This window comes from Schistocerca americana, chromosome 4, assembly GCF_021461395.2.
Source record: "Schistocerca americana isolate TAMUIC-IGC-003095 chromosome 4, iqSchAmer2.1, whole genome shotgun sequence".
Lineage (NCBI taxonomy): Eukaryota > Metazoa > Arthropoda > Insecta > Orthoptera > Acrididae > Schistocerca > Schistocerca americana.
The window spans coordinates 290402104-290425310 of record NC_060122.1 but is presented as its reverse complement, the minus strand read 5'-3'; the positions used below and the strand labels follow the sequence as shown (position 1 = coordinate 290425310).

Sequence of the window (23207 nt, the reverse complement as noted above, 5' to 3'; positions counted from 1 at the left end):
CGGTTGCATATGATTGCTAAGAAAGGTGTTACTGTGTCTGCATACTCTGAAAGGAACCTGATTGGAATACCATATGGACCGGAAGACTTGCCTTTCTTGAGTTGTTTCGCAACACCGAAGATATCTATTTTTATGTCACTCATGCTTCTGTTCTTGTTTCAAATTCTGGAATATTTACTACTTGTTCTTTCGTGAAGGAATTACAGAAAACTGTATTTAGTAACCCCGCTTTGGTGGCACCATCATTGGTAACATTTCCATCATCATCATGAAGTGATGGTATTGACTATTTTTTGCCACTGGTGTACTTTACATACGACCAGAATCTCTTTGGGTTTTCTACCATATTTTGAGACAATGTTTCATTGTGGAAAAGGCTTTGTTGCGCAAATAAAATCTCTTTATGGCCTTTTGAAGGGACTAAAAATGATTGAAGTCAATTACATATCAACATCTATTGAAATTTTTTCTTCTAGGGTACCAGAACTAGATATTTTTTGTAACAAGTAAGGAACATAGTGGTTTTCCCTTATACTGATGGGTAACAAGTGGTTATTGTTTCTGTGGACACTTTACTGAAGAATTAAACACAGGGTTTTCTCAGTATGACAATGATTCAGATTCTGCATCCCTCTGCACTATCACCATTGATATCAGTGTAAATAACATTGAATCACCATCAGCATAAATACTAGAGGCTGTCAACTTCAAAGAAAATTTGTCAACAGATGTGGCAACAGTGTGCAATGACACTAATCTATGATAATCTTCCAGATGTGGTGAAGTACACTGCATCTATAAGTTTTCCTGCAGCAAAAGGCAAAGTAGAAGTGCCTAATGCAGATTGGATACGAATTATATCTCTTGTGGTCTTTACTCTTCCAACACCATCATGGAAACCTAGTACGCAAACAAACAAATTTCCTAAAATATCTGTGCTCAGTTTCAAAACAAAAGGTTCCAAAGTTAAAGACAGTTATTGATCTGCATGTAAGACTAAGAAAATTTATAAAGATTAGCTACCTCAATCACAAAGCTAAGTTGGAAGCAATGAAGAAATGCACCATCAAGGAGGAAGTAGCTATGAAGTGCGTCTTCATCTGGCAAAGTAAATAAAAAACTGTAACAGGCTACATTAACATCTACTTCCCCATCAGATTAGTGTTTCTCTCCCCCCCCCCCCCCCCCCCCCCCCACCAATATTAACCCTTTTGCTGCTGTGGACATGTATTTACTGCCTGCTACACTCTTCCTCAGGTGCTGTATATGTGTACATGTGCACCTCCTACAGTGGTGTGTGTGTGTGTGTGTGTGTGTGTGTGTGTGTGTGTGTGTGTGTGTGTGTGTCCTGACCTGCCGACCTCCCACTGCCATGAACAGCTTACTTCCAAATTTCGGTGAGTAAAAAAGTTTCAAGTATTTATCATACAACATAAATACCTCATTGTGTGCTATCATTTGCGAGAAACCTCATTTCAATATCTTGAACTGCTTATGAGATATGATGATTGTTATGACAACAAGATTCACTGTGCACAAGGACACAAATGGGCACATTGCACACAACTGTATCGGATATAAAATCTAATAACTTCAAAACTGAATGAGATATCGTTCTGCCCTCAATTTTAAATAAAATTTGGTATCTTACGTACATATTGTTTGCCGCAATATAACAGCTAAAATCAATCATATGCAAAGTGTTGCAACCTGTTGTAATCGCGGGGCGGAACAGTCACGGGGTGGCCGAGAAAACGCGGCGGGACCAAACAGAGAGAGGCCCGCGAATAAACAAACAAACGGAAAGGACAGACACGAAACAACGACAGACGATCGAGAGAAATCTTACGACAACAACATGCAAGAAGCAACGGAGTGACAGAGACAACCAAACGAACCCAAGACGTCCACTAGCAATGAAGACAAAGAATGGTAAACGCGCCATTTGTTATCGAGGCGATATGTCAAGACACATGCAACAATTAGACTCACTGGCTGAGTGAGAGGCAGGATCTTAAACACATGATTGGGGGCGCCGCTATGGGCCGCTGGAACCACGTTCCACTATGGTGCCTCACACTAAATGCGGGCCAGGAGGCACACACTGCCACGGCTTACGGCACGATAGTGAGGAGACCTCTTGGGGTCTTCAACGTCCATGACGTCCAGCGGGGATTCAACTTCCATGGTGCGTGGTACCAGACAAAGTTTACACAGTGCATTTTTACCTCTTCCAAAAAATATCAAACCATAAGATGTGCAAAAATCAAATTTTTCACCTAATACTTTCTGAAAGATCAGATGAAAAGTATTTCAAATTGGTTGGAATGTGTATTTCAGGCACCAGAATCTGGGGAGCAGTGCAGCCATAACAAAAGCCACCCTCAACATGGACTGCAGAGAGCACATCTGTAGCATTGAAAAGGATAACTATTATTTAGTTAGTCCTAAGGTAAAGTAGCCCTAAATCCGCCATGCCAAAAAATTTGACTTCTCTAATGTCTACTGAACTGAACGTATAATGAACTAGTAGTATGTGGTGCATTCAAGTTGTAATGCCTCCAATTTTTCTCACGTTGAAACTTATATTACTTCTTGACCTTATCTTCCTGCAGCTGTCCACACTTTTCAAAATATCAGTGCCATGATTCCACAGCCACTGTGAATGCTTTACAAGTCTGGTTTGAGCACTGGAAAATCATTTGACGCAATAGCAGCATTACTAGTGAATGGGCATCCAGGTAGTGTCTTTCGTTGTTGGAAACAACCAAAGTGACTAGGAACCTGGTCATGCGAGTGGGGAGCATTAGAAATCATTCCAGTCATTATGAAAAAGAAACTGCAGTATCGCATTCACCCGATATGCTGGTGAGTTGTCTTGGTGAGAAACTACACCTGGTGCTTTTCTGGCAGTTTTTCATGCAATGCAGGAAGGAGCTTGTTCTTCCAAATATCTTGGTATGATGCACCTGTCACTATAGAGTCCCCTGGAAAACAATAAATAAGGATTACACCACTGCTGTCTCAACATGGGCACCATCACTTTTTCAGCACTGGCGCTTAGCCAAATTTTTTTTGGCAGTGGCTAGTGCGTGTACGTATTGGCACATACACACGCTTCCGCTGGGCTGATTGGCACTTCATTTAAGGACTGAAAAAGGACATTAATGTTTCATCCCTTATCACAATCAATGAAAAGAAAGTCGCATTCATGCAATCACTGTGTGAACATTGTCCAACAATATGCTACACGCATGGCATTGTGGTCATCCATCTGGATTCATGACACCCACATGAAAGATTCACATTTTCATGTCTTCATGCAGGACTGTGTGCACAGATCACACGGAAATTTCAACATTGGGGGTGGTGTGTTCCATACACATTCGGCAATCACCCAAAACAAAGTTCTGCACTCACTCGATCATGTGGTCAAACTGGCTGGTGCGAGGCTGAGATTGTCTTGGTTTGTTAACACAAGATCTTCTATCTTCTTGAACTGTCACACCCATATAACCACATTAGACTCATCCACGACACCACCACCACCTCTCAATTAACTAGTGATTAATTTCAATCGATGTTGCACTGTGTAAATGAAGAAAACGTATGATTGTATGCTGTTCTTATAAAGAAAATGCCGCCATTTTAAGTATGGAAAACATTCCTCACTCTCCATGCAGTCACTTTAGTTCTGTATGGTGTACAGGGCAGCCATCTCTTTCATGCATTCACAAATGCATGCTTTTTTTAAAACAAATTGCATGTTTTTATCTGTTTTCAGTTCTGAGAGAAAAGTCTGAAGTTTCATAGCCTGAATGCACCTTCTACATCACAGCATCTGGAGTGAAGCACCTTTGCCTTATAACTACACTGCCACATCACATGTCCTCAGTGTGGCATAAGGATTCCAGCCAATAGCAAGAATTTTCATGTGCCTTTCACTACTGGTACACAAGAATATGAATGCCATTAGTAGTCAAAGGGAACCACAGAAATTAGATTCTAATAAAGCAACCTTGTAGTGAGTGTGTATCCGTGTCCAAGTTGGCCCGATCTATCCATGCCTGGCCAAAGTTACCTCCGCATCTCAGCCAGTTCTCATTAAAACACTTGACAACCACACCAGAGTCCTTTTGTTGGTGAAATGTCACCATGTTTAATGAATTGCCTCTGAGGATACTTATGTATAAACTCTATTGCAAATCTTTGAAGTCAATGTGTATCCACTGGCCTCATACAAGATATTTGGTAGTTCAGAAAACTTTGTTGTCCTAAAGCTGCAAAGCATGCCTAGAGACAGGCCATTATGGCTCATTTTTCGCATTTGCTGGACATTATATAGGATGTGAACTTTGCTTTCAAGCGGGCTTCTAGCCAACACACAAGATGCTAAAGAGAAGGATTAAATTTTTGCATGGATCATAAATTTGTCTTTTCACACGAACAGCATGGAGAAAACAAAGTATAATTTGTGAAAATTAATTACCTGCTGAAGATGTGAACCCTGATGGAGGACTAGGAGGCTGGTAAGATGATGCTGACGATGATGAGACAGTGTAACTGCTACTACTTGTTGTCCCAAAGGAAGTTCCTGCAGACGTACTTGTGCCAATACCAACAGCAGATTTTAGGTTTTCTGTTGCTTGTGATAATTGATTCAGGTACTCAGACTGTGTTGAATTTAATTGGTTGACACCTACAGGAACTGGACTCTAAAAACATACCATACACAAATTATTTTCAGATGAACGACTCTGACAATAAAAAAAGAAGCAGTTTCACAAATTATATACAATATCAAAACAGTAACATTTTGTCCAGGAAGCATGAGAAGGGCCAAAGTATGGTTCCACATAACCATATATTGCAAAGGAGTACTTTTCGCAAGGAAGATGTTTAAAACATTTAAGTAAGGCTCATCAAAGAATTTCATGAAAAAAGAACTAAATGAGCTCAAACTGAAAGTAGGTCCAAACAATATGTATTTCTGGTACACTGTTCTTACTTGCGACAGCTGATTTGTTGTTGACTGATGTATTTCAAGGTTCTGAGACATCTGGCTTGAACTAGATGCCACACTGCTTGAAAGAGTCTGCGACGTCAATGCAGACGACAACTCTGTAGTTGGTTCCTGTGTGGGAATAACTGGTTCAGAGTTGACTACAGGTTCCACTGTACCACCACTGGGCGTGAATACCTTGCTGTCTGCTAGTGAACCAGTGTATTCTTCATTGTCCCAATCTTCCGGTGAAGGGAATTCGCCCCATTTTTCTGTGCCAAACCAGAGAAAATGCACTAATAAAGAAGTAGTGATATGAAATTATTGTACCTATACTAAAGTTAACAAAAACAAAATGTATACGATTTGTAATATGATACTGCAATTTATTTTCATCCTATTTAACAGTGTATATTCCATATTTATGCAATGCTGAAAGAAGAGGGAGGGAAAGGAGGCAAGTATGAATTTAGAAATTTAAATGGTGCAACACTACTCCTATTTTATGGCAAATTTGATACTTTTAAGAAGCACAGTCATTTTACCACACACAACCCACAGTAGTGTGATCCTTCTTAAAGCACTGAATTGCATGATTTTACATCATCATATGCCAAATACGGATGCTTCAGTGCTCAACAGAGGAGCAAACATATCTTCTTGTACTTAACGAACATGACAAAAACCAGATAAGGAAAGACTTGCAATGATAAAGGATACTACCACTTTCCCGTGTTTATATCTGCAATTCACTTATTTCTTAATAAAAAAATAATTAGCATGGCCTAAGTACTCGTCTTTGCTTCTCTTTTCACATAGTTTACCATTTTTCCAATCCTTATGAACTGATGTCACTTCTTACCATCCTTGTCTTTCTGCCTTCATTTGGCTTCCAATAATTACACACTATTTCTGGAAACATGTGATGTTCCCTGAAATTTCTAGGGTGTTCACTGATGCTTATATGAATTCAGTTGATGGTCCTATCTCTCCCTCTTTTTTCACTCATTCTTCTGACTGGTTCAATGCAGTCTACAATGATTTCCTCTCTTGTGACAATCTCTTCATCTCAAAGTAGTACTTGCACCCTGCATCAATTATTTGTCAGGTGTATTCCAATCTCTGTTTCACCTACAGTTTCTACCCTCTAGTAGCATTCCCTGCTGTCTTAATACATGACATTTCAATCATATCCTCCTCCTTGTCAGTGTTTTCCACATGTTCCTCTCTTCACTGATTCTGCAGAGAACCTCTCATTCTGAATCTGTCCACCTTTATTTTCAACTTTCTTGATTCTCTTCCTTTCCAATATTCCAACACTCCACAATTCGCTACCATACAACACTGTGCTCCAAACAAACATTTTCCGAAATTTCTTCCTCAAAATAACCAACCATTGTATGGTGTTGCTATTTGTTGAAAAGTAAATTCAAAAATAATGCCAAGAAAACCATTCGCATATGCACAAGAATGATGATGTGTAGCAATGCACTTATTCTGGCAGCAAGCACTTGTAGCGTCGACAAGTAGGAATGGCATATCTCCGTCATCGCAAGTTATTTGACTCTGTAACTTAATGGCCCAAACCATCTTGCTAGTTCTGTTTGCTGTAAGACTTCTTGTAATGTGGACATCTGTATTAAATATACTGAGTCAAGGCTGGGTCACACTAGACTGGTTTTGTCATCATTTTATGAAGTATGTAAAATGATGCTTAATGGAAGCACAGATTATGTTTTCATGTTTCTGGAAATGAAGGAAGAATAATATTTTCAGTTTGTTGGCATATGTCAACATTATGATCGGGGGAAGGGGAGGCTCCCTGCCCCAGCCTCCTACTTACCCCCACCCAGTCACCACTCCCTTCATGCACTGTTGCTGCTGCTGCTGCTCACAATGCAGTTTCAGTAATCTGAGACTGCAGACTGTGTGTGTGTGTGTGTGTGTGTGTGTGTGTGTGTGTGTGTGTGTGAACACCCCCCCCCCCCTGCTCTCAAGGAAAGAAAGAAAAACTGGAACTTTTTGTGGCTACATACAAGTCACCATTCATCTTCCAAGATGTTGAGTTTCAAATTATTGATAGTGGGTCAAGGACACAGAATGACTTTCTTTGGATACAGCTTGGAACCATTCCAGCTCCTGCTTGAACTATTTTCGAAAATGATGGAAAGTCCAAAATAATACTTTGATGTGTATCTATATTCTTTTAAAATTTCTCTTATCTCACAAATATAGCTACAACTTGTTTACCACAAGTTGGTCAGTTCCAATCTGGAAGAAGCTACCGTGGAGACATTGCTTTTGATTGATAGCACACAGCACAAATATTAGGCTTGACAGTCTACACTGAGCAACCACAAATCAAATGCACTTTCAATCTAGAATGTTCTTACACAGAAGTATCAACAAAGTAGGAAAAGATAGATTGCTTCTTACTGTAAAGATAAAATGTTAAGTGCACACAGATACAATTGAAAGACACTTACACATAAGTTTTCGGCTTCAGCCTTTGTCAGAAAAAGAAAGTGAAACACACAACATTCATTCTCACAAGCAAGCACATTTCACATACACGAGACTGCCAACTCTGGCGTCTCTGACACTAATAATAAATAGTTATTGGCAGATATATCACAACAGTAAATATTGACCTACCCATTTTTAGCGGATCTCCACCAGAACTGTCATCTGCAGTGGGGTTGTTCCACGTATCTATAGACCTTGGGAAACCAGTCTTGTCACGGCTCTGGAATGTACGAGGACCTAGGCGACCTCCACCTCGTCCACCTCTACCAGATCGACCTGGGCCATTCAGCACTCGTCCTCCACCTCCACCACGATAAAAGCCCTCCCCTCGACTCTCCTCTAAATTTTTCTCATTTTCTTTATTTTCACGTCCACGCCCTAAAAAAAAGGCACACAAACTGTAATTTTAACTTGTAGAAGTAATGTAAATAATGTGTATCAAATAAGGTTTGAATGAGCATTTATTTACAACTCTACTATTCTAATTTCCACCTTAAGGCCACCTGCAACAACATGAACAGTAAAAATACAGCTGCACAGAGGAAAACAAAAATAATACAAATGAGTACAACATTAAAATACAGTGAAACCTCACTCGTACACTTTTCAAGGGACTTACAAAAAATGGTGTAAAATGTGGGAAATAAAGTTTTAAGCTGTAAAATTTACATATAGGATACCCCCTTGCACTTTATGTATGATATATGTACATAACAAGCGTCAGAAGACCTGTCAGGGATTTGTTTATAATCTAATGATGGTTTATTATCTAATAAAAACCGCTTATGTAACTAGAACTGATAGCTGTCTGGGAAGTAGGGACGTTTGATTCAATTTAATATGTCATAATCAATGTTTTTGAAAGCCTGCAGTTGTCAGTAATTATTTAAATAATGAAATACTGCACTAGTTACATATTTTTCTCATGCTTAGCATCATGCATTTCAAGAATTTTTTTTCTCATTGTCAAGTGCAGATATGTAAATAAGTATTTTGTATGCTGTTTGAATAGGAAGTGGAATAAAATCAAGAAAACTTTCCTAAAGTGGAGTGAGAAGGTATTAGGATTCCAGGACACCAGAAGAAAGCCATGGATATCTGATCATATATGGCAGAAGATTGAAGGAAGGAGAGAAATAAAGGCCTTGATCAATCAGCGTAGGGACGAAGAAGAAAAACAACGCCTTAGGGCAAGGTACAATGAAGTTCACTGGCAAGTGAAGAGAAACACTAGATCTCATAGAAGAAATTGGGTAGAACAGCTTGCAGAAAGAGCTTAAGAGGCAGCAGGAAAGGGCGATTTGAAATAGCTATATAATATCTCCAAACAGCTGCCCCAGGAAAGCATTAAAGAAAGTAAGCCAGTGAAGTCTAAAGATGGTGAACTGTTGACCAATAGTGAGGAGCAGCTAAAGCGATGGAAGGAATATTTCAGTGAGATATTCAACATGACCCTAATCCATCAAGAAGAACAAGAGCAGGAGGAACTAGACCTTGTGATGAAGCAAGCTGGGAAAATTTTAATTCCCCTCTTGTTTTGCCATCTGCCTCCTTAATTCATTTTCTCACTTAATTTACCACCAGATCTAATTGTGTGCCTAGTTTTATTTATGTAATTTTTTTTTTTTTTACTAGTTAGCATCTTTTGTTATAGGGTGAAATCAGTGATTTTTTCATAACTTAAATTCTACTGTTGACGTATAAACAAATATAAATTCTGCACTAATTATAAACATTTGGAAGACGAACTAATAGTATTCTTAAAGTATTTATTTGGCTCTATTCGATAACATGTTAGCAAAGCCAGTCTTTAATTAATTCCAAAGTAATTAATAGTTTTGTCAAAAGTATTGTTTGTGTGACTACACATGTTAATTTCACGATTTAAACAAATAATTCGGCTTAACCATTGTAGTGGAAGAAACTTTTATAAGAGACGCAATTTTTCGATGTATTCGGTCAATTTAACAAGTTAAGTTTTAATTGTAATTTCTGTAAACTGAACTTCGAACAGTGTGTAGTTTCAGCACCTGTTATTGCAAGGATATAAAAGGGCCCCATTTTTGGTCACGGCCGAGTTTCAGATGAGAAACCCGTGCTGGTTAGAATAACAACAATGCTTCAACTTAACTGTGGAATAAGTGTTAAAAAATTAGGCCATGCGTAAAAACAATGACAGTGTCTGCTCCATATGTACCTGTTTATTCTTCAAGAACTGTGAACTATGTGGTTATGTTTTTATTGCTCACAGATGTTCAACAGTGAACTATTGTAGCAGTATGTGGAGCTTCGTCTGAGAACTATTAATGAGGCCTATGGAAAGTTTAAACGATAGTGCACTGCCATTCACATATAACTGTTTATTGCTGGGTGGTTGCGCAAAGTGAAAGTAAACTACCGTGAAACGCAAATGTGTACCTGTCAACTACATTATTTACAGTAGTCAGTACCCAAATTACAAACCCCATTTTTCAGCCAGTGTAGCAACGCAGTACGTTGACACTTAGGACAACAAATGAATAAATGAAGCAGGTGGAACCACCACAACCAACAGGAAATGCCTGCACTGCAAATCAATACTCACCCTACCAACAAGAGCGAAATTATCAAGGCTCTTAAAAGCTGCAAGAATAACAAGGCAACTGGTGTAGATAGTTTGGTGACGGAAATGCTCAAGGCAGACTATGAAGTAACAGCAGATGTGTTACTGCCCCTGTTCCAAGAAATCTGGAACACAGAAACCATCCCGGAAGATTGGAGGAAGGGAATCCTTATCAAGTTGCCCAAGAAAGGAGACCTGGCAAAGTGCAACAACTGGTGTGACATCGCATTTTTGTCTATACCCAGTAAAGTATTTTCAAGGATTGTTTTAAATCGTCCCAGAGTGTCCATGGATTGTAAGCTCAGGAAAGAACTGGCTGGTTTCAGAGAAAGCATACCATGCACAGACCAAATCAACACCTTAAGCATCATTATTGAGCAAACCACGGAATACTGGTCTCCTTCGTCGACTTTGAAAAAGCCTTTGATAGGGTGGAGTGTGAAGCCATCTGGAAAACAACGCAAAGTTATGGAGTATCTCCAAAGATCATCAGTATCGTGAAGATGATGTACAGAGAATATACTTGCCAGGTGAAATATGATGGAAATCTCTCAGAACCATTTACTTTAAATTCTGAAGTAAGGCAGGGTTGTTTGTTTTCACCACTGCTGTTTTTGCTGACATTAGATGGCATGAAGGTAAACCGAGAGAAAAGGAGAGGTATACAGTGGACTCTATATGATCGCCTGGAGGACCTTGACTTTGCGGACGACATCTGCCTTCTGTCCCACATTTTCAAGGATATGAGTGAGAAACTTAAGGAATTGGAAACAGAAGCTCAGAGAGTTGGATTAAAAATAAACATGGCTAAGACTAAATAACTTAGTATATCTAAAAACAAAGATGATGTCAATTACCGAACGAAAGTGCTGGCAGGTTGATAGACACACAAACAAACACAAACACACACACAAAATTCAAGCTTTCGCAACAAACTGTTGCCTCATCAGGAAAGAGGGAAGGAGAGGGAAAGACGAAAGGATGTGGGTTTTAAGGGAGATGAGGCAACAGTTTGTTGCGAAAGCTCGAATTTTGTGTGTGTGTGTGTTTGTGTTTGTTTGTGTGTCTATCGACCTGCCAGCGCTTTCGTTCGGTAAGTCACACCATCTTTGTTTTTAGATATATTTTTCCCACGTGGAATGTTTCCCTCTATTATATTGATATCAGTAATTTGAACCCAACAATTACGTTTGTTATTGTCACTGTTGCATTTCGAAATCTTTTCTGTCGTTTTATTTTCTCTGTCTGTTTTTGCCAGTAGTTTCACTTTGCATTCACCTTCTCCTTTTTACCGTAATCTGCTATATAATTTTATCCCGCCTATATATACTCTGGTGAGCAAGATGTATGAGACAGGCGAAATACCCACAGACTTCAAGAAGAATATAATAATTCCAATCCCAAAGAAAGCAGGTGTTGACAGATGTGAAAATTACCGAACTATCAGTTTAATAAGTCACAACTGCAAAATACTAACGCGAATTCTTTACAGACGAATGGAAAAACTGGTAGAAGCGGACTTCGGGGAAGATCAGTTTGGATTCCGTAGAAATGTTGGAACACGTGAGGCAATACTAACCTTACGACTTATCTTAGAAGAAAGATTAAGAAAAGGCAAACCTACGTTTCTAGCCTTTGTAGACTTAGAGAAAGCTTTTGACAACGTTAACTGGAATACTCTCTTTCAAATTCTGAAGGTGGCAGGGGTAAAATACAAGGAGCGAAAGGCTATTTACAATTTGTACAGAAACCAGATGGCAGTTATAAGAGTCGAGGGGCATGAAAGGGAAGCAGTGGTTGGGAAGGGAGTGAGACAGGGTTGTAGCCTCTCCCCGATGTTATTCAATCTGTATATTGAGCAAGCAGTAAAGGAAACAAAAGAAAAATTCGGAATAGGTATTAAAATTCATGGAGAAGAAGTAAAAACTTTGAGGTTCGCCGATGACATTGTAATTCTGTCAGAGACAGCAATGGACTTGGAAGAGCAGTTGAACGGAATGGACAGTGTCTTGAAAGGAGGATAAAAGATGAACATCAACAAAAGCAAAACGAGGATAATGGAATGCAGTCAAATTAAATCGAGTGATGCTGAGGGGATTAGATTAGGAAATGAGACACTTAAAGCAGTAAAGGAGTTTTGCTATTTAGGGAGTAAAATAACTGATGATGGTCGAAGTAGAGAGGATATAATGTGTAGACTGGCAATGGCAAGGAAATCGTTTCTGAAGAAGAGAAATTTGTTAACATCTAGTATAGATTTAAGTGTCAGGAAGTCGTTTCTGAAAGTATTTGTATGGAGTGTAGCCATGTATGGAAGTGAAACATGGACGATAACCAGTTTGGACAAGAAGAGAATAGAAGCTTTCGAAATGTGGTGCTACAGAAGAATGCTGAAGATAAAGTGGGTAGATCACGTAACTAATGAGGAGGTATTGAATAGGATTGGGGAGAAGTGAAGTTTGTGGCACAACTTGACTAGAAGAAGGGATCGGTTGGTAGGACATGTTTTGAGGCATCAAGGGATCACAAATTTAGCATTGGAGGGCAGCGTGGAGGGTAAAAATCGTAGAGGGAGACCAAGAGATCAATACACTAAGCAGATTCAGAAGGATGTAGGTTGCAGTAGGTACTGGGAGATGAAGAAGCTTGCACAGGATGGAGTAGCATGGAGAGCTGCATCAAACCAGTCTCAGGACTGAAGACCACAACAACAACAACAACATATATATATACTCAATAATACGTAACCCACTTCCAAACCATAACCAAAAAAATTTTTCTACCCCTTTCAACACTACCGCCGCTATAATATCCACCATTTCTGGTTCACAAACAGTTCCTTTCACCTTTTAAACAACCATTTCAACCAGTTCTAATAACTTTCGCTTTATTTCCATTTCCGTTTTCCCCACATCACTGATAATTTTTATCCGCTGCCCACAGGTTTTAACGTCATTATTTCTTCGTCAGACAATTGTTAGCCTCATTTTGATAATCTGCCACTGCAAAACCACTCCTTTTAATATATTACACGCAGTTTTTTCGAAATTTTCCCGAATATCTCCGTCCTTTAACGTGTTTTGGTGGCAACACAACCACCTAACCTTTGTGCACATCGTTGTCTACCATCCCAAGTCCAACATAGCCCAGCTGCAACCAACACCTTCTTGCCTTTTTTCACACCAGATCTGCAGTTACTTTCCAGTCCACATTTATCTCTCCCCATATATTTTTATTTTCATTTTCATTTAAGCCTCATGTCACACTTGCCACCTTCTAATACCATGTCACCCTCACAACACCCCCACAACGACCCCATTAAGTTTTATTTACATTCCCTCCGCAAACATGCCTTCGCCCTAGCCAGATTACGCTCCCATATTCTATTTTCTCAGGCTTGTCTGACATTTGGCATTATCCCCAATGGCCTCACACTTAAAGTTCCCATCTCTGGTTGCAACCATTCTTTCCATCAGTCCCTATACCAGTTCCAAACTGAACAATCCATTGCCCTCACCCACCTAATCCTTCCCCTACACATCAACTCAGCCAATGAACACACCCGTCAACTCCTATCCAATAAAAGTCCTTAATCTTTCCTCTCCCACATCCACACCGGCTGTTCAGAGCATCCTCCTACAGGCCAACCACAAATCAGAACAGCATGCCACCCTCCACCTCAAAAAACTATCCAATCTCCTGGTTTCCCACCTCCGGAAAGGCAACTCACTCACCCCTCACAACCTTTCCAGCAAACCTGAACCTCCTCTCATTGCACACAAACCCAGTCTCTCCCATCTACTCAATCTCCCACTTCCAGCTCCACTCCCTCCAAAACCTCAAAATTCCAATCAACACAACCTGGAACCACAACACCCTAATTCAGTAGTTAACCTTTCCGCCAAACCTCTCTCCCAATCCGAAACCTCTGTCCTATCCAAAGGCCTCACCTTCAGCCCCACTCCCAGATTCAACCAAACAGCCCTCGTCAAAGATTTACTGTCCTACACTCGTACTCTCTGCTGGAAATATCACTTTGCCATGAAGAAAAATGATCCTAATCCTACTCCTAATGATCCAACTCCCCAAGACACTATCCAAATTGAACCCTGCCTGGAACAGTTCCGTCCTCCATCACAGCGGGACCCACCTGCTCTCCCTCAAAATCACCCTCTCCAAACCTTCCAGGAGTTTCTGACTTCCAGCCTTGCCTCTCAATCCTTCTTAAAAAACCTTAATCCTACTCCCAACATCACCACTGCTGAAGCCCAGGCTATCCATGATCTGAAGGCTGACCGATCCATCGTCATTCTTCCGGCGGACAAGGGTTCCACGACTGTGGTACTTGATCGTCGGGAGTATGTGGCTGAGGGACTGCGTCAGCTTTCAGACAACACCACATACAAAGTTTGCCAAGGTAACCCCATTCCCGATGTCCAGGCGGAGCTTCAAGGAATCCTCAGAACCTTAGGCCCCCTGCAAAACCTTTCACCTGACTCCATCAACCTCCTGACCCCACCGACACGCCGCACCCCTACCTTCTTCCTAAAATCCACAAACCCAATCATCCCGGCCGTCCCATTGTAGCTGGTTACCAAGCCCCCACAGAACGTATCTCTGCCTACGTAGATCAACACCTTCAACCCATTACATGCAGTCTCCCATCCTTCATCAAAGACACCAACCACTTTCTCGAACGCCTGGAACCTTACCCAATCTGTTACCCCCGGAAACCATCCTTGTAACCATTGATGCCACTTCCTTATACACAAATATCCCGCACGTCCAGGGCCTCGCTGCGATGGAGCACTTCCTTTCACGCCGATCACCTGCCACCCTACCTAAAACATCTTTCCACATCACCTTAGCCAGCTTCATCCTGACCCACAACTTCTTCACTTTTGAAGGCCAGACATACCAACAATTAAAGGGAACAGCCATGGGTACCAGGATGGCCCCCTCGTACGCCAACCTATTCATGAGTCGCTTAGAGGAAGCCTTCTTGGTTACCCAGGCCTGCCAACCCAAAGTTTGGTACAGATTTATTGACGACATTTTCATGATCTGGACTCACAGTGAAGAAGAACTTCAGAATTTCCTCTCCAACCTCAACTCCTTTGGTTCCATCAGATTCACCTGGTCCTACTCCAAATCCCATGCCACTTTCCTTGACGTTGACCTCCACCTGTCCAATGGCCAGCTACACACGTCAGTCCACATCAAACCCACCAACAAGCAACAGTACCTCCATTATGACAGCTGCCACTCATTCCACATCAAACGGTCCCTTCCCTACAGCCTAGGTTTTCGTGGCAAACGAATCTGCTCCAGTCCGGAATCCCTGAACCATTACACCAACAACTTGACAACTACTTTCGCATCTCGCAACTACCCTCCCGACCTGGTACAGAAGCAAATAACCAGAGCCACTTCCTCATCCCCTCGAACCCAGAATCCCCCACAGAAGAGCCACAAAAGTGCCCCACTTGTGACAGGATACTTTCCGGTACTGGATCAGACTCTGAATGTGGCTCTCCAGCAGGGATACGACTTCCTCAAATCCTGCCCTGAAATGAGATCCATCCTTCATGAAATCCTCCCCACTCCACCAAGAGTGTCTTTCCGCCGTCCACCTAAAATTCGTAACCTGTTAGTTCATCCCTATGAAATCCCCAAACCACCTTCCCTACCCTCTGGCTCCTATCCGTGTAACCGCCCCCGGTGTAAAACCTGTCCCATGCACCCTCCCACCACCACCTACTCCAGTCCTGTAACCCGGAAGGTGTACACGATCAAAGGCAGAGCCACATGTGAAAGCACCCACGTGATTTACCAACTGACCTGCCTACACTGTGATGCATTCTATGTGGGAATGACCAGCAACAAACTGTCCATTCGCATGAATGGACACAGGCCGACAGTGTTTGTTGGTAATGAGGATCACCCTGTGGCTAAACATGCCTTGGTGCACGGCCAGCACATCTTGGCACAGTGTTACACCGTCCGGGTTATTTGGATACTTCCCACCAATACCAACCTATCCGAACTCCGGAGATGGGAACTTGCTCTTCAATATATCCTCTCTTCCCGTTACCCACCAGGCCTCAATCTCCGCTAATTTCAAGTTGCCGCCACTCATACCTCACCTGTCATTCAACATCATCTTTGCCTCTTCACTTCCGCTTCGACTGACATCTCTGCCCAAACTCTTTGTCTCTAAATATGTCTGCTTGTGTCTGTATATGTGTGTGTGTGTGTGTGTGTGTGTGTGTGCGCGCGCGCGCGCGCGCGAGTGTATACCTGTCCTTCCCCCCCCCCCCCCCCCTAAGTTAAGTCTTTCCGCTCCCGGGATTGGAATGACTCCTTACCCTCTCCCTTAAAACCCACATCCTTTCGTCTTTCCCTCTCCTTCCCTCTTTCCTGATGAGGCAACAGTTTGTTGCGAAAGCTTGAATTTTGTGTGTGTGTTTGTGTTTGTTTGTGTGTGTATCAACCTGCCAGCGCTTTCGTTCGGTAAGTCACAACATCTTTGTTTTTAGATATATTTTTCCCACGTGGAATGTTTCCCTCTATTGTACTAAATAACTTAGAATGGACAGTAAGAACAAGAATGCACTAGCTGTGAAAGAAGAGGAGACTGAGCAAGTGGAGAGCCTTTGTAGTCTGGGAAGTCCTGTTTCCAAAAATGGAGGAGCGACAGAAGATGTTGAAACAAGGATAAAAAAGACAAAAGGGGCTTTGCCCAGCTGCGACCAGTTTGGACATTTCGTGAAATACTGTTGAAGGTAAAGCCTACAATCTTTGACTCAAATGTAAAATCTGTTAGCTCTTTTACAGGTGTGAGACGTGGAAGGTGACAGCACAAATTAAAACACGAGTAGGGCTACAAACCTCCAACAATAAATGTTTGAGGACTATACTGAGAGTATGCTGCCCAAATGATATCTCAAACCAAGAATTAATGCAAGACACCCAACAACGGAAAGCCGACATAACCATGAAAGAAGGGAAATGGAGATGGATTGGACACATTCTGAGAAGAGGTCTGCAACATATTCCAAAGCAGGCTTTAGAATGGAATCCACAAGGAGCAAGGAGGAGAGGCAGACCGAGGTCGACCTGGCGCAGGACTGTTGAAGCTGAGGTGGCAGCCATTGGCCAGTCCTGAAGTAACATCAAGAAGACGGCAACGAACAGGGTCAGATAGAGAGCTCTAATACAGGGTGTTTCAAAAATGACCGGTATATTTGAAACTGCAATAAAAACTAAACGAGCAGCGATAGAAATACACCGTTTGTTGCAATATGCTTGGGACAACAGTACATTTTCAGGCGGACAAACTTTCGAAATTACAGTAGTTACAATTTTCAACAACAGATGGCGCTGCAAGTGATGTGAACGATATAGAAGACAACGCAGTCTGTGGGTGCGCCATTCTGTACGTCGTCTTTCTGCTGTAAGCGTGTGCTGTTCACAACGTGCAAGTGTGCTGTAGACAACATGGTTTATTCCTTAGAACAGAGGATTTTTCTGGTGTTGGAATTCCACCGCCTAGAACACAGTGTTGTTGCAACAAGACGAAGTTTTCAACGGAGGTTTAATGTAACCAAAGGACCGAAAAGCGATACAATAAAGGATCTGTTTGAAAAATTTCAACGGACTGGGAACGTGACGGATGAACGTGCTAGAAAGGTAGGGCGACCACGTACGGCAACCACAGAGGGCAACGCGCAGCTAGTGCAGCAGGTGATCCAACAGCGGCCTCGGGTTTCCGTTCGCCGTGTTGCAGCTGCGGTCCAAATGACGCCAACGTCCACGTATCGTATCATGCACCAGAGTTTACACCTCTATCCATACAAAATTCAAACGCGGCAACCCCTCAGCGCCGCTACCATTGCTGCACAAGAGACATTCGCTAACGATATAGTGCACAGGATTGATGACGGCGATATGCATGTGGGCAGCATTTGGTTTACTGACGAAGCTTATTTTTACCTGGACGGCTTCGTCAATAAACAGAACTGGCGCATATGGGGAACCGAAAAGCCCCATGTTGCAGTCCCATCGTCCCTGCATCCTCAAAAAGTACTGGTCTGGGCCGCCATTTCTTCCAAAGGAATCATTGGCCCATTTTTCAGATCCGAAACGATTACTGCATCACGCTATCTGGACATTCTTCGTGAATTTGTGGCGGCACAAACTGCCTTAGACGACACTGCGAACACCTCGTGGTTTATGCAAGATGGTGCCCGGCCACATCGCACGGCCGACGTCTTTAATTTCCTGAATGAATATTTCGATGATCGTGTGATTGCTTTGGGCTATCCGAAACATACAGGAGGCGGCGTGGATTGGCCTCCCTATTCGCCAGACATGAACCCCTGTGACTTCTTTCTGTGGGGACACTTGAAAGACCAGGTGTACCGCCAGAATCCAGAAACAATTGAACAGCTGAAGCAGTACATCTCATCTGCATGTGAAGCCATTCCGCCAGACACGTTGTCAAAGGTTTCGGGTAATGTCATTCAGAGACTACGCCATATTATTGCTACACATGGTGGATATGTGGAAAATATCGTACTATAGAGTTTCCCAGACTGCAGCGCCATCTGTTGTTGAAAATTGTAACTACTGTAATTTCGAAAGTTTGTCTGCCTGAAAATGTACTGTTGTCCCAAGCATGTTGCAACAAACGGTGTATTTCTATCGCTGCTCGTTTAGTTTTTATTGCCGTTTCAAATATACCGGTCATTTTTGAAACACCCTGTATGTGTCCTATGCTCCACATCGGAGTAAAAGCAATTAAGTCAAGTAAGTCATGGTGTTCGAATATGTGTTGTTCTGCATATCTTGCACTGTAGTTGTCTTTTTGAGGTTATCAGGTATAGTGCCGGTGCCATATCAGTTACGTTGTGTTTTATTTGCTGAAGAAGGCTTTGGCTGAAAACTATGTGAAACAATCTTTTCGTTGTGCTTGTCTGCAACTCAACTGGTCGTCTTTACAGAGAGCAGCAATCTATCTTTCTCCTAATATTGTTGATATTCCAACCCGAAGTTTCCACTGTTTGAAATTGAAGTTATTGGTAAATACGAAGGAAACAGTGAGCTGCCCAATGTGAACGGTATAGACTACATGAATGACAATAAAAAGATTGTGTAGTCAGATGAGGATGGTGAAAGAGCTTAATGTTTATAACATTTAAATAAATGAACTCCACAGTACACGACGACTCCCAATGGTGAAAGAATTCTTATGGCAATCATTTTTCCATGACTGTATCACATTCACTGAATAGCAAAGGAAGGAACATCAAGCTCTCTGTGTATGACTACATGGTCTAATTTTATTTTACGTCAACTTACTACACATGACATGTTAGGATCTGCATGTTTGGGGTTCAGCAGGAAGCTAATTTTTGTAGTCTCCACAGTGAACAGGAACTTCTTGAATCAATTACTCTACATAAATTTCCAGGTGAGTAACACCAGAAAATATTTACATTGTCAAGTTTGAAGTTTCCCCGTAAAATCTGATAAAACGTTTCTATTGTCAGCAAAGAGAATTGTTTCTGATTCTTGAATGCGTGATGGCAGATCATTTTATATAACAAGAAAATGAGTGGACATGATATCGATCCCTTCAGTATTTTTAACAGAAGTCAAGGAAAGAGTGATAATTTTGAGCTGCAAAAACACAACAATAGAAAATAATTTGAACAAATTAATTTTGCTTTCATCATTTCAGAGCTCACTCATCACTGTGTTGAGCCATTAGACATCATATGGTTGACATGTTTTTAATTTCACTGATAGTCATTCTTGAGAAAGTAATGGGCTATACCCATATTAGAATACTGAGTTGTCATATCAATGTGTGAACAACAATTGTTGCCCATGGTGTAACCACTGCGATTTGTATTTCTCAGGTTCTTTACTTCTCTGCAAAGCTACTTTTGTCTTAAGAAACAAGCAGCAGGGATGAGAACAAAATTGATAAGGCTATTATAAACCTACGTAGAGACTCAGCACTGCATATTAACAGAAAACAAGCACAGATTAAGTACAATATCTTAAAGCTGTTTTTACTACAATTATACTGTCTGCTTAGCTAACAACGAACCAACATCACCTGCTTCTGCAAGTAACTAATAATACCTTTGTTATTCTAATCAAAGATCAGTGTATATATGTTCTTAGTTCAGTTCAAAGACAAATTAAGCATGTGGTCCAATGGTACAACACACTGGCATTGTAAAAAATCATGTTCTTGGGGTAATTCATACCAAATTTGTTTTTCAAGTTCCTGCACTGAACTACCCACATGTTGGCACTGCAAAAATCATGTTCTTATGGTAATGCATAGCAAATTTGTTTTTCAAAGTCCCACATGGAACTACCTGGAAATAACTCAGTCATCCTTCACTGTGTATGACATAGCAGCAAATAACTATTCCCAAAAGTGTAAAGTTTTAGTGGCACGAAGAATATTCAGTACACCTAAAAACTGAATTATGTACCAATTTGACAATTCTACAACATTTTCCAAAGCCTGTAGAAATGAATTATACTTTTGTATTGGAAACTTTAAAAACAGTTTCCCCTTTCTGCATGACAGCTGTTGTATTAATTAAATAGTAAGAACACTGTCCAACAAGGTGGTGACGCCTGTCCAAAGTAGAGATACAAACCATTCAGCTAGATGAATAATTTTCGATGCAAACTGAGCAACTATCAAGTGATGAGCTTGAAAAAGAAACATTTTACTAAGGACTCTTGTCATGCAGAATGATAAAGTAATTCATTTTTTCTGTCCCGCTGAAGAATCTGGACAGATCATAATTTATGGCAATTTTATTTCTTGAACAGCATACCCAACAGTGTGGGCTAATTTTGAATCAGATAACAGAAAAATACACAATTCCATATACCCATACACCCCACATATCTAAATTTAACCAATACGTTCAATATAATTGCAAAGCCACTTCACACAATATGCAAAATTGAGAACTAATAACACAAGTTTCCTGTTGTGTACAAATAAACTTTTTAGTATCCACAAGAAATGGTTGACTGAAATATCTTTCAGCGTCAGGTAACAGTATCCATAGATAGGTCTTAAAACTTTTTATAAACTCACATCTTCTGGCATCATTTCGTCCACCCCTCATACGTGGAGGCCCGCCACCCCGTATGCGGGAACGGTCCCTTTCCTGAACAGCTCCGCCTTCTCGGTCCCATTCCTCTTGTTCTGTGTCCCTATTATTCACAGTTGCTTCTGTCTTTGCAGCACTGGGTTGTCGATTCTTTTTCTTTTTACTTGTAGTTTCCCAACCAGTCTGCAATCAGAAGAAAAATATAAAAACTTTACTTTAAAAAACCAGACTGAAAACAAAACATTAAGGCTTCTGTTACCGCTTACATGTTTTCAAAAATACTTCAGTACATTAGAGAGCCTGCACGTTTCAGTAACTGATTGATCACGATTACAGTTCAACATCCCATCGACAACATCAAATGGACCAGAAACTCAAATTGGGGAATGAAACTGGCTGTGCCCTTACAAGGAAACAGTTCTGGCCATTGCCTTAAGTGTATAGTAAAATCAAGAAATACCTAAATGTGGACTGACAGACAAAGAATCTGAGCTGGCATGACTGAGTAAGAGGCCAATGTCTTATCGCTGTCATCTATCTCTGAATTTCTGTTCACATCATTAACAAATTTCTGTACACATCATTAACATCAGCTCAATCACACTCCTGAGGAACTATTAAAATTAAGTTTGTTCTATGACTCCTTATAATACACCAGTGGCTTTTTAGGCCAATTGCATAAAAGGGCAAATCTTTAAATGGAATATTTACTACTACCATTATTACCAATCAAATACAAAGAAAATGATTAAAAATTATAGCTACATATAGATACCAGTAAATCATCATCCCTGACATTTAATCAATATTTCCACAGTGTGATACCAGGGTGTATACGTGGATAAGTCCCCCCCATGAACCTTGCCGTTGGTGGGGAGGCTTGCGTGCCTCAGTGATACAGATAGCTGTACCGTAGGTGCAGCCACAACGGAGGGGTATCTGTTGAGAAGCCAGACAAACGTGTGGTTCCTGAAGAGGGGCAGCAGCCTTTTCAGTAGTTGCAGGGGCAACAGTCTGGATGATTGACTGATTAGGCCTTGTAACACTAACCAAAATGGCCTTGCTGTTCTGGTACTGCGAACGGCTGAAAGCAAGGGGAAACTACAGCCGCAAATTTTCCCGAGGACATGCAGCTTTCCTGTATGATTAAATGATGATGGTGTCCTTTTGGGTAAAATATTCCGGAGGTAAAATAGTCACTCATTCGGATCTCCGGGCGGGGAGTACTCAAGAGGACGTCGTTATCAGGAGAAAGAAAACTGGCGTTCTACAGATCAGAGCGTGGAATGTCAGATCCCTTAATCGGGCAGGTAGGTTAGAAAATTTAAAAAGGGAAATGGATAGGTTAAAGTTGGATATAATGGGAATTAGTGAAGTTCAGTGGCAGGAGGAACAAGACTTTTGGTCAGGTGAATACAGGGTTATAAATACAAAATCAAATAGGGGTAATGCAGGAGTAGGTTTAATAATGAATAAAAAAATAGGAGTGTGGGTAAGCTACTACAAACAGCATAGTGAACGCATTATTGTGGCCAAGATAGACACGAAGCCCATGCCTACCACAGCAGTACAAGTTTATATGCCAACTAGCTCTGCAGATGATGAAGAAATTGATGAAATGTATGATGAGATAAAAGAAATTATTCTGGTAGTGAAGGGAGATGAAAATTTAACGGTCATGGCTGACTGGAATTCGAGAGTAGGAAAAGGGAGAGAAGGAAACGTAGTAGGTGAATATGGCTTGGGGCTAAGAAATGAAAGAGGAAGCCGCCTGGTAGAATTTTGGGCAGAGCATAACTTAATCATAGCTAACACTTGGTTTAAGAATCATGAAAGAAGGTTGTATACATAGAAGAACCCTGGCTTTACTAGTAGGTATCAGATAGATTATATAATGGCAAGACAGAAATTTAGGAACCAG

At 41.1% G+C, this 23207-nt stretch overlaps 1 protein-coding gene across 5 annotated transcripts in view; it reads right to left on the bottom strand.

The window, feature by feature from the left end:
• LOC124612307 (protein lingerer) overlaps positions 1-23207 on the bottom strand; it is a 125551-nt gene that overhangs the window by 93780 nt on the left and 8564 nt on the right. For all 5 annotated transcript variants that reach the window (XM_047140423.1, XM_047140424.1, XM_047140426.1 and 2 more), the window contains 4 exons: positions 21271-21469; positions 7658-7906; positions 5009-5274; positions 4490-4715 (listed from right to left, as the gene is read on the bottom strand). In XM_047140423.1, coding sequence (XP_046996379.1) covers positions 4490-4715; positions 5009-5274; positions 7658-7906; positions 21271-21469 — 940 coding nt within the window. The remainder of the gene's footprint in view (positions 1-4489; positions 4716-5008; positions 5275-7657; positions 7907-21270; positions 21470-23207) is intronic.